The 18,072-nt window shown below is 45.1% G+C and overlaps 1 protein-coding gene across 7 annotated transcripts in view; it reads left to right on the forward strand.

Annotated features, from left to right (window-relative positions):
* The window catches only part of FARP2 (FERM, ARH/RhoGEF and pleckstrin domain protein 2), a 191,931-nt gene that overhangs the window by 64,126 nt on the left and 109,733 nt on the right, over positions 1-18,072 (forward strand). For all 7 annotated transcript variants that reach the window (XM_045029426.1, XM_045029425.1, XM_045029428.1 and 4 more), the window contains exon 5: positions 10,403-10,481. In XM_045029426.1, the coding sequence (XP_044885361.1) occupies positions 10,403-10,481 (79 nt within the window). The remainder of the gene's footprint in view (positions 1-10,402; positions 10,482-18,072) is intronic.

An 18,072-nucleotide genomic window follows, 5' to 3' on the forward strand; every position in this document is an offset into this window, starting at 1 on the left:
CCAATGTGGTAACACGTAGTAGCCATAAACCACACAACCTTGATCTTGTTCCTTATGGACAAGGGGATTACATTCTTAACATCTTTGAGATATCCTTCTCAAAACGTGGCACGCCATCTCTACAGATAGTGTGTACACAAACTTGTGTCTGATACCAACTAATGTCTGGAATGCGGGAAATCTAAAGTCCTTAGTTGTGTTACATTAAGCCATGACTAACAGAGCTGTTAAACCTGGATTCAGAAGGCAGCTATCTATTTAGCTATTTAGGAGATATTTGGAAAATATTTTTTGGAAGGGGGAGATAAAGGATTTGTATTTGGACTTGTAAACCTGATTCTGGATGGAACTTGAAATGACTGAAAACCTGTCACTTTGCAGTGATATACATCTGGGTAGATTGGATCAGATGTTGTTAGATTTAGGTGAAGAGTATCAGTCATATTGTTGGAGCTTTGTTTAGCTTAGGTTGTTTTGATGTGGAAAGAATCCATTGTGTAGGAGGAGGACAATCTCTGGAGTGAAATTGTTTCCAGTCTTTGCTCAATAAGAGAGAGTTGCAGCACTGACATTCTCTGCTTTAGTTTTCATCAAAGGCCCAAAGAAAAGATGAAAATATATAGTGAGCTGATATCATCTAAAATCTAGCATGTGCAGCCTAATTCTTCAGCCATGTACAAGACGTTCCTTTTCTAGAACAGGATCAAATTGGGTACACATTTGCTGCTTCTAAATGTAGGGGTTCGTGGAATCACAAGTGCAGGAACGTGTGGTGGATTCCCACTCCTGCCAACAATTTTATTGACTATGCTATACAGGGCCTTTCAGTAATCATTTTTGGAGTTATTTTTTTCTGTTGCTGACAGTAGTCTGCAGAAGCTTATGTTAATGAAGGAGGTCTTTGGCAAATGGCCCCAGAACACTGTAGAAAGTTATTATTTGGAGGTTTCTTTAGAAATTCTTCAAACTAACCTGACCAACAAGAAATTGAGATGAATTGACTTTTTTAGCTTAAACCCATGGTGCAAGTTTTTAACTTTCATCCTCTTCAACCTTAGAAAAATAAATAAAAAGGCATAGTACTAGCTATAGAGAGAGCCTCTTCAGGAGAACCTAAGTTCATTGTTCTGTAGAATTACCAATAGCAAGTTTCTATTTTAAAGGATCATCTCCTTATGCATGCCACATGGTAGCTCTTGTGTATTCAAATGGTTTCCATCTTGGGAGAGGAATTCTCTCCCAAGGAGAACAGTTGACAAAAAATTGGTGGGACTGTCACACTGTCTGGAGTGGCTTACGACTGTGTGCGCCAATCTCAGGGTAGATTTTCAAAAAGCAGGGTGCACAGTCCAAAATGGTTGTATGTTCTATAATTAGATTTCACCAACCCAGTAACACATTTGAACTCCCAAAGTACTACAATAGGCTTCTAATGGAGTCACAGTCAGTCTCCCCTTGGACATTTCAATCTATCTTGCCACTGCAAACTGGACTATGTAATAAATGGTCACTTACACCAAAAAATATTCAGGTTGCTTCCCATTCCAAGAGATCGGTCACTTACCCCACATCAATTTGTACCTTAGATCTCACACTAAAAAAATTGTTGGTAGCCAATCCTGTAATAAAAGTTTGTTAGCTAGGAAAAGAGAATGAGTTATTTAAAGAGGTTAAAGAGTGAGTGTGTGTGTGTGTGTGTGTGTCTGAGTTTCAAAAGTCACACACGAGTTTGTCTGAGTTTCAAAAGGTGACACAGTTGTAGTAATCTGTCAATTCAAAATGTCTTTTAGGGCTAACCCATGCCAAACAACATGGGGATTTATTTGCTTATGTTTAGGAGTCTTTGTCTCTCAGTGTCCAGACAGCATGAAGGAGATTGTTTCTACTCATCAAGGTTTGTTAGCCACTCCAGAGTCCAAACTGATAGGATGAGTTCATGTGTAGGTCTGTCCTTCATGGAGGGAGTTAGAAATGCAATCAACAGTCTGTCCTTTGATGCTATACAACATGTCATTTGCCACAAGTGGACCATGTTGTGTGCTGAGCAGTTTACCTTAATCAATGCTGCTCCTCCTGTTTGTTGAGTTACACAATTACAGAGGTTTACAAGGCAAACACTCAATATAACTTTATACCATGGTCTATAGAGATTATAGGTGAGATCAATACATGCAGCATCTTATAAAATGCTAAACATTCTTATCAACTTGACATCTAATATCTATTTTGACAATGCTAAGGCACAGGCAAGCAAGACTGGTTTCTAGCTATGCATTTGTAAGTGTTCAGTGAGGCCCAGGGCATTGGCTTGAGCAGGCACCTGGTTTGCCAGCGTCGCAGAGACACTTACAGGCATCAGCTGTGCAGTCATGCATCTAGCAAGTGCCTGTTCGTTCTGTGTGCATCATGTACCATACTTGAATAGACTGGGGAAACTTAGATTTATACTAATATCTGCTACCTAATCATACTGATGGCCAGGTGCTACCTGGTAAATAGTTTAATCAAAATACTGTCTTTGCAGACCATGGCCCAGAACATGGTGACATGCTAAACCAGGAGTGGCCAACCTGTGGCTCCAGAGCCACATGCAGCTCTTCAGAAGTTAATATGTGGCTCTTTGTATTGGCACCCACCCCAGGGCTGGAGTTACAGGCACCAACTTTCCATTGTGACGGGGGCGGGTGCTCACTGCTCAACCCTTGGCTCTGCCACAGGCCCTACCCCAGTCCACCCCTTCCTGCCCCCTCCCCTGAGCCTACCATGCCCTCCCCCCCCCCGCCTCCTGCATGCCATGAAACAGCTGATTGGAAGGTGTGGGGAGGGAGGGGAAGGCGCTGATCAGTGGGGCTGCTAGTGAGTGGGAGGTGTTGGGAGCGGGGTGGGGAAGCTGATGAGGGGCTGCTGATGTATTACTGTGGCTCTTTGGCAATGTACATTGGTAAATTCTGGCTCCTTCTCAGGCTCAGGTTGGCCACCCCTGTGCTAAACTATATGACTGAGGCCATTATCTGCTGACCTAAAGTCTATATTCAATTGAGTCTTTTTGTTAGGTCAGCTAGATTTTTAGGCCTTAAAAGACATTGGTGGTGGTGGTGGTTGTCTTTTGTCCCATGTTAAACCTGCAACCGCTGGAAAAGGGGGTTCATTTTTTTTAAAGCTATTTTTTGGTATCTCCCAAGAGAGTATTTTTCTTAAGTTAGTACTGAATACTGGAACCCCTTTTCCACACTCTCCTACTTTTAAAATTGACTTGAGAAGCAAAGCTTGAAGTAAAAGTGTGTGCATTCATGCAGAGAGCTCTGAAAGTATCTCTCTTGTCTGCATGAACAATTTATTTTAGCTGTTGTTATGGCACAAAGACATTTTTGAATGGAAGAATTCTAACAGAACTTACACTGCATGTGCAGCTCTATGAGAATGAACTAACTGCTTTATTGGTTTTAAAATACATTAATTAGCAGGCAAGTATTGAGGCATGGACTAATGAAAACTGAAACTAAGGAATGTTTTTCATATTTTAAATCAACTAACTTTTTCCTTTGTGGAATTGTACAAAATATAGCTTTCCTTTTCAAGCCTTTAAAAGGGTGTGGGAAGTGGTACGTTTAAATGCTTTCCATTTTATAGTAAATGTTTTAAAACTAAAATGTGCTTCAATTTCAAGTATGCTTGAAATTCTGTGACCTGAACGCTAACAGATGTTTCAGATGTGCAGGTTTCTTGTTTTAAGTATTGCAGTTGAAAAAAAAAAATCATCTCATCCTCCTTCAGTGAGGATTGCTCAAATCATCCATGTTGCTCAGAACTCCAACAATAATATAAAGTCTTTCCCTGTACTTTCTCTTTTTTGGTTAATATTGATGTACTACTTGTTTTTTCAGTGTTTCCTTATATTTTAATTTCTCAGCAAGAAGGTGGTGAGTGGTAGGTGTTTAATAGGCTTTAAGTTAATACACTTCAGACATGCTTATAGTTTTAGTGTATGGAGTTGATACAGATTTGTGACGTAAATGATGCGTATGTAGTTTGGAGTCTTTGCTGATATGTTCTATGGCTGTAAAGACTTTTAAATATACTAAGAACATTACTAAAATTTACACTTGAACCAACTCTGTTCATCTATTTTGAATATACACCTCTACCCCGATATAATGTGGTCCGATATAATGTGAATTCAGATATAACGCGGTAAAGCAGCGCTCCGGGGGACGGGGCTGCTTTACCTTGTTATATCCGAATTCGCGTTACTGCAAGCACTTCCTCTGTGCCCACCTGTTACTTGCTGCGGCCCTCTCCGGGGCCCCGCGCCTCAGGTCACCTCTGCTCCGCCTCCTCCCATGAGCATGCCGCAGCTCCACTTCTCCCTCCCTCCCAGGCAGCTGTTTGGCACTGCAAGCCTGGGAGGGAGAAGCGGAGCTGCGGCGCGCTTGTAGGTGGAGGCGGAGTGGAGGTGAGCTGGGGCAAGGGGGCCGCAGCAAGTAAGGGTGGGGGCGCAGAGGAACCACTCCCAGCCCCAGTTCGCCGCTGCCGCCGCCTCCTCCCACGAGCACGCTGCTCAGCTCCGCTTCTCCTCCTCCCTCCCAGGCTTGCTGTGCCAAACAGCTGATTGGCATGGCAAGCCTGGGAGGGAGTGGGGAGAAGCAGAGCTGCGGTGCGCTCGTGGGAGGAGGCGGAACGGAGGTGAGCTGGGGCGGGGGGGCCCTGGAGAGGGCTGCAGCAAGTAACGGGGGGCGCAGAGGAACCACTCCCTGCTCCAGCTCATCTCCGCCTCCTCCCCTGAGCACGCCGCTGCCACTATGCTTCTCTTCCTCCTCCCTCCCCCCTTCCAGGCTTGCCAGGCCAAACAGCTGATTGGCGCGGCAAGCCTGGAAGGGAGGGAGGGAGAAGCGGAGCGGTGGCGGTGTGCTCAGGGAGGAGGCGGAGGTGAGCTAGGGTGGGGAGCGGTTCCTTTCTCTACCCTGATATAACGCGGCCTCACCTATAACATGGTGAGATTTTTTGGCTCCCGAGGACCGCGTTATATTGGGATAAAGGTGTATATAAACTTTTGTATAGTGTTCATTAGGGCGTTTATTTTCAATAACTTTGATAAATGTGACTGCCATATTCTTTATCAAAGACTAATTATTTTTTTAAAAGAACATACATGTTGCCCCTATTTATAATATGCTCTAGTCACTGAATTGGAGAAAAACTCTGACCTGCTAGCTTTATGGCAAATAACTAGTAATCTGCTATTAGAAAAGGGCTTCCAAGTTCCTCCAGTCTAAATTGTAATAACCATGGATATATCCTGCCTGCAACGCACATGATCTACACATGCATACCCAGAGTATATGAGTGGTTCTGTATGTGCAGAGGGCTTTCATAGACCTGGGATGGGACTTTCAAAAGTGCTCAACATTAGCTTAACTTTACTCCCATTTGATAAATTAGGCAGTTTTCTTCAATGGAAGCAGAGGTAGGTCAACACTGAGTGCTTTTGAAAATCCCATTCATAACATCCCTAAAGATGCTCCTGATTTACACAAATGGTCAGGTTTCAGAGGGGTAGCCATGTTAGTCTGTATCAGTAAAAATAATGAGGAGTTCTTGTGAAACCTTAGAGACTAACAGTGCTATTTGGGCATAAGCTTTCGTGGGATAAAATCACTTCATCGGCTGCATGGAGTGGAAAATACAGTAAGCAGGTATAAATATACAGCACATGAAAAGATGGGACACCCCCAAATTTTTTAGTCTCTAAGGTGCCACAAGGACTCCTAGTTGTTTTTACAAATGATCAGGTAACTATATTCTACCTCAAGAAGCAGAAACGGATAGGATATTGACTTTTGTTTTTGAAGCCATATATATATATATTGTGTGTGTGTGTGTGTGTGTGTGTGTGTATGTATGTATGTATGTATGTGTGTGTATATATATATGTAGTTGGGCACTGTCCTGCAAGATGCTCCCAACCAGGGCCGGCTCCAGGCACCAGGGCAGCAAGAAGGTGCTTGGGGTGGCACGTCCGGCTCTTCGACCTGCCACCGATCGCGATTACAGCTTTTTTTTTTTTTTTTTTTTCCCCTTGCCGCTTGGGGCGACAAAAACCTTGGAGCTGGCCATGCTCCCAACAGCCACTTGGCTGTCAGGAAAAGACACTGTCTGGTGTGGACCCTCACAAATAGTCAGCGGCTCAGGTGATAGTGGAATGGATTCCCAGTGGAGGACACCAAAAATAAATCTATTCACCATTCTTCTGAATAGCCCACCTTGCAAAAACCTTATTGGTACTGGCAGATTCTGTGTTCTCTGCAGTTTTTCCCCATTCTTTCTAATAGCAAAGGTCGTTACTAGGCTCAGGAGAGGCAAAGCTTCCATGATCTTAATCACTCTCTTGTAGTTGTAGTAGCTCTTGTTCTCTAATAGCTTGGGTGGAGTTGGTCTGAAAGTCTGGCCATATCTAATCCTACAGAACACTGTTTCCTCTCTGCTCCCAGCCAAGGATCTCTCTGTCAGCATGGCTGCTAAGAGGATAGGAACACAGAGATTTGTCTAAACATGTGGAGAACTGGGAAATACATTGAGGGGCATATGATATTTATAAAAAGTACAGGTATCTGTGTGGTATTACCCTGCCTGATTACATAGTTAAATCATAATTATAGAGTCATAGAAATGTAGGGGTAGAAGGGACCCTGACAAGTCATCAGTCCAGCCCCCTATGCTGAAGCAGAGCCAAGTAAACCTAGACTGTCCAGCAGGTTTTAAAAACCTCCAGTGATGGGGATTCCATAATCTCCCTTGATAACCAGATCCATAGTTTAACTACCTGTAGCGGGGTGGTCACCCTGCTCCAACCCTGAAGGGGTTAAAACAGCCCTGGGAAAGGGCTGCCCCAGGGAGCCAATCATGGGTGGGCTTGAGGCAGCCAATCAGGACCCGGCTGGGCCAATATAAGAAGGGCTCCTGGGGAGAAGGCAGGCAGACTCACTCTCTGGAGAGACAAGGACCCAGCTGCCTGAAGGAGCAAGGATACCTGAGGCTGAGCAGTGCTGGGGAAGGGCAAAGGAGCTAGTGAGCTCCAGCCTGGCCACTTTCCAGGCTGAGGCCTTGGTTAAGGCCTAAGAAGGTACTGGGGCTGCAGGAGTGCAGCCTGGCGACAGACAGAGGCAGCTGGTCCGACCCCCTTGCTGGTGATGAGTGGCCATTATGGACTGCAGTCTGCCCCTTGAGAAAGGGGATAGATGACGACTGGCAGAAACCACTGAGCTAAGGTGTGTGTAGAGGGTTGGGGGTTCCCCTGGGAGGGGAGACCCAGTGTGTGGGGGTACTGCAGTGAGCAGAACCCCAAGGTAAAGGGCACTGAAGTCCAGGAGGGACACAGGGACCAGCGGCAGGTGAGACACCGGCCAGTAGGAGGCACTCCATATGCTGGAGAGCTAATTACAGAGACAACCAGAAGGAGGTGAATTATTGCCTCACTACGCTACCGTAGAAAGATTTTCCTAATAACTAACTTAAATCTCCCTTACTGCATGTTATGCCCATTACTGCTTATTCTGTCTTCAGTGAACATGAAGATCAGTTCATCACAGCCCTTAAAATATTTGAAAGTTATTGGGTCTCCCCTCAGTCTTCTTTTCTCAAGACTAAACATGCCATTTGGTTTTTAATTTTTCCTTAAAGATCAGGTTTCCTAAACCTTTTACCATTTTTGTTGCTCTCCTCTGGACTCTCTCTAGTTTGTCCACATCTTTCCTAAAGTGTGGCACCCAGAATTGGATGCAATACTCTAGCTGAGGCCTCACCTCTCTCTTGTCTTGCATACGAAACTCCTGTTAATACATCCTAGAATATTAGTCTTTTTTCGCAACAGCATCACACTGAGTTGTATTCAATTTGTGATCCATTATAACCCCATAGCCTTCTCAGCAGTATTACCATGTAGCCAGTTATTCCCCATTTTGTAGTTGTGCATTTGATTTTTTACTACTTAAGTGAAGTATTCTGTACTGATCTTATTGAGTTTCATCTTGTTGAAATCAGACCAATTCTCAAATTTGTCAAGGTTGTTTTGAATTATAATCCTGTCCTCCAAAATGTTTGTAATCCCTCCTAGTGTGGTGTCATCTGCAGATTTTATAAGCATACTCTTCACTCCATTATCCAAGTCATTAATGGAAATATTGAATAGTACCAGACCAGGACTGACCCCAGCGGGATCTCCCTAGATATATCTGCTTAATCAGATAGCAAACCATTGATAACTACTCCTTGAGTGTTGTCATTCAGCCAGTTGTACACCCATTTTATAGTAATTTCATCTAGACCACATTTCCTTAGTTTGAGTGTCATGTGGGGATTGTGTCAAAAGCTTTACTTAAAATAAAGATACATCACATCTACTGCTTCCTACCTATCACTAAGCCAATAACTCTGTCAACGAAGGAAACTAGATTGGCATGATTTTGTTCTTGATAAATCCATGCTGGCTATTCCTTATAATCCTATTATCCTCCTAGATGCTTATAAATGGATTAATAATTTGTTCCAGTATCTCTCCAGGTATTGAAGTTAGGATGACTAGTCTGTAATTCCCTCACCCATCCTCCCTAAACTCTCAGAGATAATTGTTAATGATTCCAAGATTGCTTCATTTATATTTTGTGTACCTTAGGATGGATTTCACCAGACCTTGCCGACTTGAATGTATTTAATTTATGTAAATATTTAAGATGTTCTTTCCCTATTTTGACTCGTTTCCCCTTGCTATTAATATTAATTGTGTTGAGTATCTGGTCACCAATAAACTTTCCAGTAAAGACTGAAGCAATATAGACATTAAACACCTCATTAAAAACCTCAACTACCTTCTTGTCATTCTCCTTCCCCTTTAAATAGAGGACCTACACTTTCCTTAATGTTTTTCTTGCTCATAGTGTATTTAAGAACATAACGGCAATACTGGGTTGGACCAATGGTCCATCTAGTGCAGTATCCTGTCTTCCAACAATGGCCAATAGCCATGGTGTTGTGTGAAGAAATACTCGCGTTTGTTTGTTTTAAACCTACTGCCTATTAATTTAATTTGGTGACCCCTAGTTCTTGTGTTATGAGGAGGAGTAAATAATACTTCCCTATTTATTTTCTCCCCCCAATCATGATTTTATAGACCTCTGTCATATCCTCCTCCTTAGTTGTCTCTTTTCCAGGCTGAAGAGTCCCAGTCTCATTAATCTCTCCTTAGAATCATAGAATATTAGGGTTGGAAGGGACCTCAGGAGGTCATCTAGTCCAACCCCCTGCTCAGAGCAGGACCAATCCTCAACTAAATCATCCCAGCCTGACCTCAAAAAACATCTAAAGAAGGAGATTCCACCACCTCCCTAGGTAACCCATTCCAGTGCTTCACCACCCTCCTAGTGAAATAGTTTTTCCTAATTTCCAACCTAAACCTCCCCCACTGCAACTTGAGACCGTTACTCCCCAGCACTACATATAAGTCTATCTAGATGCCTCGAGAGATCCGCAACCTTCGCACCAGGCAGGCAAGTCACCCTACAGTTCTCCTGGTCAACACAAACCCAGCTATCTATGTTTCTAATTATTGACTCTCCCATTACTAGCACCTGCCTTTTCCTAGTGACTGGAGTTCCCTTCCCCAGAGAGGTAACCTCAGTGCGAGAGGATACCCCAACACCAACTGGAAGGAGGGTCCCAACCATGGGAAGGTTTCCCTCTGCTCCCGTTGACTGCTTTACTTCCCTGGACCTTTCATCCTCCTCAGCAGCGCAGGGGCTGTCTGACTGGAGGTGGGACAATTCTACAGTGTCCCGGAAAGCCTCATCAACATTCCTCTCTGCCTCCCTTAGCTCTTCCAGTTCCGCCACCCTGGCCTCCAAAACCCGTACGTGGTCTCTGAGGGCCAGGAGCTCCTTGCACCAAATGCACACATACGCCACCCGCCCACAGGGCAGGTAATCATACATGCTGCACTCAGCGCAATAAACTGGGTAGCCCCCATTCTGCTGCGTGTTCTCCTACAGCTACCTATTTAATGAAAGGGTATTGTTTAAATCAAGAAGTTTTGAAAATAGTTTAGTTTACAGGTTTTAAGGAATGGCAAGTGAACCTTGCCCCCTTCCCACTCCCCTGCGAAACTCCCTGTTAGCAGCCCTGTTCACAAAACTCCCTGGTTGCTTGCTCGCTGCTTTATAAAGCCCTGGCCTTCTTGATAGCCAGATTGAGGTGTCACTAGAGGAGATTTGGGAATTAATTGATAAACTGAACAGTAACAAGTAATTCAAACTGCCTGTTTTGTCTCCTTCATTTAAAATTCTATTGTTATAAGTCCTTTCCTTATTCTATATAGAGATATTTGTTTGTAAAACTGTTTAATATTTTTTCATAGGACCAAAGAACACAGTGCTTCGTCTAGCTGTAAAGTTTTTCCCTCCTGACCCTGGTCAGCTGCAAGAGGAATACACCAGGTAAAATATCTTTCAAAGTAATTAATGTTCATTAGTGGTTAAAAATACAGAAATGAAGAGAAGACAGAAATAAGCTCACCTAAGAGGGTATTTTCTCTGTTATAACAATAAAGGTTAGCTTTTAAGGGAGGTGGGGGAGCATTTCTATTAGAAAGTCACATTTCTAACAGAAATATCTATCTTAATGATTCAGGTGGTAGATGATGCCTGTGGCTGTAAAAACTAGTGAAAGTTTGCATGAATAGATAACGGTGCAGGTCGGCGGGGGCAATTTCTGTCTACCAAACATGTCAATGTGTTACCATTGAAGGAGGCAGTTGTATAGAGGAAATGGTCACTCTTTATACTGTACATTTATAAATAGTTTCTAGAAGGATTAAGTGATAAATGTTTTAATAAATGGTTAATTGTCAAATAGCAAGAATCCATCCGGTTAGTAGATTACATCTATAACAGCTTCTGCTGATCTGCTTATCATATTTAGCGTGTTACTTATGTCAGATTTTAAAAAGTTAGTAAATAATTGATATCTTAAGCATGTTACTATCTGTAAATGTACCCTGGTCTTGTCCCTTCATCACCAACAGGTAATGTGATTTGGAGAGATCTGCCTGTAACAGATCTTCCCCAGGATGGTTGTAATCTTGACCATCTGCCTCTCACCAGACCTTTCTTCTGCATCCTAGCAGCTGTCTTCCTCTGTCCCGCAACTGGCTCCATCTCTCCTTCCTGGTTACCTCCACCTCTCTGCAGTTCTCACCACCTCTATCTTCTCCTCTTCCTCTCTTCACTTTGATCTTCTTTTCTCTCCTCTCCTCCTGCCAGCACAAATTTAGGTCCCACATCTGTTCTCTCCTCATAACCTTAGGCCTGGTCTACACTATGGTGTTAGGTAGAATTTAGCTGTGTTAGGTCAATTTAAAAATGACTGCGTCCATGCAACCAACCCCGTTCCGTCGACCTAAAGGGCTCTTAAAATCGACTTCTGTACTCCTCCCCGACAAGGGGAGTAGCGCAAAAATTGACTTTGCTGTGACAAATTTGGAGTAGTGCGGATGCAAATTGACGGTATTGTCCTCTGGCAGCTATCCCAGAGTGCTCCATTGTGACTGCTCTGGACCGTACTTTGAACTCCGATGCATTAGCCAGGTACTCAGGAAAAGCCCTGGGAACTTTTGAATTTCATTTCCTGTTTGGTCAGCGTGGCGAGCTCAGCAGCAAGGTGACCATGGAGTCCCTCCAGAATCGCAGAGCGCAGAATGTTTCTACGCTCCTCATATCATCTCCGTCCCTGAGGTTATTGCAGATTAGAAGGCGAAAAAAAACGCACTCGTGATGACATGTTTTCCGAGCTTATGCAGTCCTCCCGCACTGATAGAGCACAGCTTAATGCATGGAGGCATTCAGTAGCAGAAGCCAGGAAAGAATTAAGTGAGCGCAAAGAGCGGAGGCAGGACGCGATGCTGAGGCTAATGAGGGGGAGCAAACAGACATGATGAAGCGTCTGTTGGAGCTGCAGGAAAGCCAACAAGAGCACAGACCCGTGCTGCATCTACTGTATAACCGCCTACACTCCTCCCCATGTTCCATAGCCTCCTCACCCAATAACGCGGGTGGGGAGGAGAGGCTCTGGGCACCCAGCCACTCACCTCCAGAGGATGGCCCAAGCAACAGAAGGCTGTCATTCACATAGTTTGATTTTTAGTGTGGCTACAATAAGCAATGTGGCCTTGCCCTTCCCTCCTCCCCCACCCCACCTGGGTTACCTTGTCTGTTATCTCATTTTTTTTAATTAATAAAGAAAGAATGCATGGTTTCAAAACAATAGTTAGTTTATTTCGAAGGGGGGAGGGTGGTTGGCTTACAGGGAATTAAAATCATCAAAGGGGGCGGGTTTGCATCAAGGACGGACGGACACACACACACACACTGTTTTCAAAGCCTCTCTGATGCGCAGCGCGCCTTGCTGTGCTCTTCTAATGATTACATTGGCTACTTGGATCACAGCAGCCCCCACAGTAGACTTGCCCACAACAGCAGCGGTGACGGTGAGCTGAATGGGCTCCATGCTTGCCGTGGTATGGCATCTACACGGGTAACCCAGGAAAAAAAGCGCGAAACAATTATCTGCCGTTGCTTTCACAGAGGGAAAGGCAACTGACGATATGTACCCAAAACCACCCGCGACAGTGTTTTCGCCCTATCAGGCATTGAGAGCTTAACCCAGAATTCCAATTGGCGGCGGAGACTGGGGGATAGCTACCCACTGTGCACTGCTCCGTAAGTCAATGCTAGCCACGGTAGTGAGGACGCACGCCTCTGACTTAATGCTCTTAGTGTGGACATACACAATTGACTGTATAAAATCAATTTCTAAAAATTGACTTCTATAAAATCGACCTAATTTCGTAGTGTAGGCATACCATCAGGTGACTCAGGCTTGTAACCTGGGTTTCATATCAGACTTGAACCTCTCTCTAAGGTCTTGTATCCAGGCTATGTCTAAATATTGCTGATTTTTTTTTTCTGCATAACATCTGTAAGGCACAGCCTTTTCTATTCATCCTCACAGCTAATAGTCTCATCCAGGATCTCATCATGTCCTGTTTTGGTTACTGTAACATCCTTTCCTGTAGCCTTGACCAATGTGATCTTGCCCTGTTCATATCTATTCAGAATGTTGCTTCAAAGAGCATTTTCCTAGCCCAACGCTTTGACTGTGTCACTAATTTCTTTAAAAGCAGCAAAGAGTCTTGTGGCACCTTATAGACTAACAGACGTAACTACATAACTATGTCTGTTAGTCTATAAGGTGCCACAAGTCTCTTTGCTACTTTTACAGATCCAGACTAACATGGCTGCCCCTCTGATACTAATTTCTTTGCATCCCTCCACTTGCGCTCCCTTCTCTAGTGCACTGAAAATAAGCTACTTGTTCTCCCTTTCCAGACTTATCCCTACCATCTTTGTCACTATCAAAATGTCAATTCCCCCCTGCAGTCAGCCCATGATGCCAGTCTTTGCAATATTGGAATCTTTTGAATAGCAGGGTCTGTCAGGGTTGTGCATGTGCTCTGTAATACCTTGGAGTCCCGTGCAAGGTTATAAAGGATGGAGTGGCCGGGACTCTCCCTCAGTTCACTCTTACCTGTGGCAGCAAGATGAAGGCAACTACTTTTTTGGAGCTTCAAATTCATTCCTTTTCACTAATTGGGTGAAGAAATTTCATTTTCTTTCTTCTCCTTCCTCAAGTCTGGTATCTCTCTTCCCACACAGTGGGATGAGGCACTTTGTGCCAACCTTCATGCCTTATGGTGGACTCCAAACCATTAGGGTTCAAACCATGCCAGTCTTGTGACTGCCTCATTCCCCTCACTGATGGACAGTCATTGCATCTTCTGCCTGGGGGAGAGCCACATCTTGGACAAGTGCTCAGTGTGCTGGTAATATTCCTTGAGGACCTGCAAGCGCAGGCTTCCTCTGGGTCCCAGAGCTGCTCAATCTCCCACTCTGCCCCAGGCTCCGCGCTCACCCTCATCCTACCCCCTCCCCCAAACTCCCACCCCTGTCTCGTCTCTTCCTGCTCTGCACTAGGCCCTGCCTCCACCCCGTCTCGTCTCCCAAGCCCCCCCACCCCTGCCCCTCTTCTTCCCACCCCTGCTCCTCCTCCGCCCCACCTCTTCCCACCCAGTTCCACCCTCTCCCAAGCATTCCCTGTCCCCACTCCATCCCCTCCCCCACAGTGCCTCCTGCACGCTGCAGAACAGCTGATCGCAGCAGGTGGGAGGGAGAGGAGTTGATCGGTGGGGCTGCAGTCGGACGGGAGGCGCTGGAGCGGAGGGGGGGAGCTGGCTGCCGGTGGGTGCTAAGCACCCACTAATATTTTAGTTGGCACCTATGCCTGCAAATCCAGGCATGTTAGGCTCATATGACATCTGCTTGAGCAATCCATACAGGTCACTTCAGATCCAGAGGAAATGACACCAAAATGAAGCCAAAAGAGTCTGTGAAAGCCAGCAATCCCTCAAGCAGACATCATACCCTGCGATAGGGCATTAAAGAAGAAACGTGTGAAGAGGATGGTGTTGAAGCCAGTACCGACAATGTCAATCTCCCTTGGTGATAGAGCCAGCCACCCCATACCCTTCTTACAGAAGACTGACACCCAGAGGCAAAGTGGGATGGAGCAAAAACATAATTCCAAACACCATTCAGGATCATTCTGCAAGGAGGACATAAAACATCACTTTCTTCAAAAACACAGCCTTCAAATCCTCCACCAAGATGGGAGTGCACATGGAAAGGAGACTTGGTACTAGCACCATGGTCAAGCTGATAAAGAGCCTGAGATATGCATTCATAGAAGAACTGATGTCGCCTCCAGACATACTGTGCATCGAAGTGGTGACCGTCACTGGAACCAGTACAGAGGTCTTTCATCAGCACTGCGTAAAGTTGCTTCTCCACTATCCTCAGAGCGTGACCCCAAAGATGGTACTGGATGATACAGTTCTGCCTCAGGTGAGGCATGAGGATATTGGCTAGTTAAGTGCCACAGGTAGGGATTGCTCTAGACAAGACCAGGAAGTCATGGTAAAGATCAAGAGATCCTGATACAGTCACAGAAAAACTTGTTTGTTGACACGGAAGATGTTATGAGTATAGGCAGCAGAACACGGCCTGGACACTATGCAGACATCAGTGCCACAGAATACTTACCTCATCTGAAACACTGCACCTTTTTGTTCAGCTCCATTACAGTACATCTTGTAATGATCTGTGCATGCCATCCACCTGTATGGTCATGCTGTCGTCTTCTACTCAATGGTATCAAAGTTCCTCAAAGGTCTATTGAAGACCTACTACTGTGGTTAGATGTTCAGCATTGCAGGGAGGGGATAAGGGGGTTCCCTAGCTCGTGGTATTCTGTCATGTTAGAGCGTGATTTCTACAGAGGACAGCTCGCTTATTTACCAGATCAGCAGTTGTCAGTAACCAGTATGATTAGGGGTGTGTGTGTGTGTGTGTGTGTGTGTGTGTGCTTTTCACCCTGTGTGCTGCCCCAGCTCTGCGCAAACAGCCAGCACAGAAAACCTTGAGCAAACTGTCCAATAATCACAAAATCAGTTAAGACACCAGGCCAGGTTTACTGTCAACAAAGCATGGTAATAGTACCTAGAAAACTCTACAAAAATACTGAAACATGTATGCCCATAATGGTAAACGCAGCTCAGAGAATTGCGGGACTTTCCATTCCCCCCTCGGCTGGACCAAAACACACACTCAAAAACACATCTTCATACCCTATGTGATGAGGCAAGGCCAGATGGCTATAAGAAAGTAGTGGGAGACAGATATATTAGCCCCAAGCTAAACAAATCCCTGTTACCAGGGTAAGCAAATGGCAGTTGCTCCAGGTCAATTAAGACACCTGGGGCCAATTAAGATCCTTCCAGAAAGCAGTGAAGACAGCTAAGTTAATTGGGACACCTGAAGCCAATCAGGGCTGGCTGAAACTAGTTAAAAGCCTCCCAGTTGGTCTGGTGGATGTGCGTGTCGGGAGCTGTAGTAGGAAGCTGTGCTGCTGGAAAAACTGAGCAGTACAAACCCTATCAGGCACAAGGAAGGAGGCCCTGAGGTAAGGGTGAAGTAGATATTGAGGAAGTGGGGGCTGCTGTGGGGAAGTGGCCCAGGGAATTGTACTCATCCTGTTTGCAAAAAGCCAGCTACCAATAGCTGCTACTATTAGGGTCCCAGGGCCCAGAATAGAGGGCAGGCCCAGGCTCCCCCCTCCCCCGGTTAATTCACTGAGACTGGGAGACAAAGACTGTGCGAGGGAGGGTTGCTTCTCCTCATCTCCCTTGCTGGCTTATGATGAAAATGGCTCAGTAGGCTGTGACCCTTACCTTGAGAGAGAGAGAAGGGCTATGTAGAGGGTCACAGTGAGCCTCTGAGGCTAGCGTAATCCACCAGGAAGCACAGGACCCACTGAGACAAGGTCGGAGCTTTGTCACACCTAATATAAACAAGTTACGTACTACACCTCTAACATAGTTACTGCCCCCTGACATGCCTAGTTATCACTCATCTCCTTATACATGTTGGTTCAATCAAAACATCTCTATTATGCTGTCATCCTGACCTTATATTTTAAAAGGGGTCAGTGTGTTCCTGTTATCCTTGGGAAATGTTTTTGTACCATCCTTAATATAGGGATGTTTGTGTAAGTATTCTGTGCCTAGCACTTTTTAAAAACGTGTGTTTCTGCAATATTAGGCCTGTTCTTGCCAAATTCTGTAAACTTGCAAACAGGCAGAGCCTGACGTTTGCTCATAGCCTAACTTTTGCTAACTTCACTTTATATTAGCAAATCTTGCCCACTACTTTAGCTCAAGCCTCATACCAGGCCTCTAATACAAGGGCTTATATCTCAGGCTCTTTTCCTACTACACCTATCAGTCAAACTCTTGAGGTGCTGTCAATAGGTCACCCAGGTTACGCATCCATAAAGGAGTGTAGGAATAACAGTTGTCTTATAGACCTGAATCTTGGTGTTCTGTCTTAGTGTGTCATAGTAATTTCCTAAAGGAAGCACTTGCGCACTAGATCCTGTGCTGGATCTCACTGTCGATTTTTGTGTTTTGAGAAAATTGGCTACCAAGGTAGCAGAAGTAAGGACTTGCTGCTGCCTGGGACCTCACTGTTGTCGTGTTGCTACTCAAGATGCTTCCCTGCAAGCCCCTTTCAGAGTGCTTCTTACTTCATCTCACTGAAGATTGTCTTTCTAGTTGCTGTCACTTCAGCTAGAAGAGAGAGTGAGCTCCAAGCACTTATAGGTGACCCTTCCTACACAGCATTTCATAGGCACAAGGCAGTGCTGAAACTTCATCCCCAAGGTGTTCTGAGTTCTATTTGAATCAATTCCTCCTGGAGGAATTCTGTGCACAATATTTTAAAATTCTGCATGTTTTATTTGTCAAAATAAGGCAATATAATCACTCTGGTTTCCATTATTTCAGTAATTTATTTAAACTACAATGCAATAGATGGAGAATAGGAGTGGGGAGCATTGGAGAAAATCCCCAAACCCCCTTGTCTAATCATAATGTAGCTAGATTTGACCCTTTATTTCTAGTTATTAGTCAACGAATATATGCAACCTGTAAGCGAGTGGACTCACCCCTGTGGCGCCTCCTGCTGGTTGTCTCCGGGAATTAGCTCTTTGACCCAGGAGCGCCCTCGGTCAACTGATGATCCGCTATCATTGCTGGCCCCTGTGTTCCTTCCAGGACCCTGGTGCCCCTTTAACTGGGTGCTGCCCCCTGACAGTATCCCCACAGTTCTGGGTCTCCCTCTCCCAGGGGAACCCCCACCCACTGTCCCCACTTTGCCTCAGTCTTGGCTACTGCCCAGTCTCCATCTAGGCCCTGTTCATTAGGGCAGACTGCAGTATAAGCCACTAATCACAGGTAAAGGGGTTTGGACCTGCTGCCTCTGACTACCCGTGGGCTGCCCCTGCAACCCCATACCTAATAGGCCTTACCAGGCCTGCAGCCTGGGGTTTTCCTAGGCCAGAGCTCCCTGGCTCCCT

The sequence above is a fragment of the Mauremys mutica genome, chromosome 9, assembly GCF_020497125.1.
Source record: "Mauremys mutica isolate MM-2020 ecotype Southern chromosome 9, ASM2049712v1, whole genome shotgun sequence".
Lineage (NCBI taxonomy): Eukaryota > Metazoa > Chordata > Testudines > Geoemydidae > Mauremys > Mauremys mutica.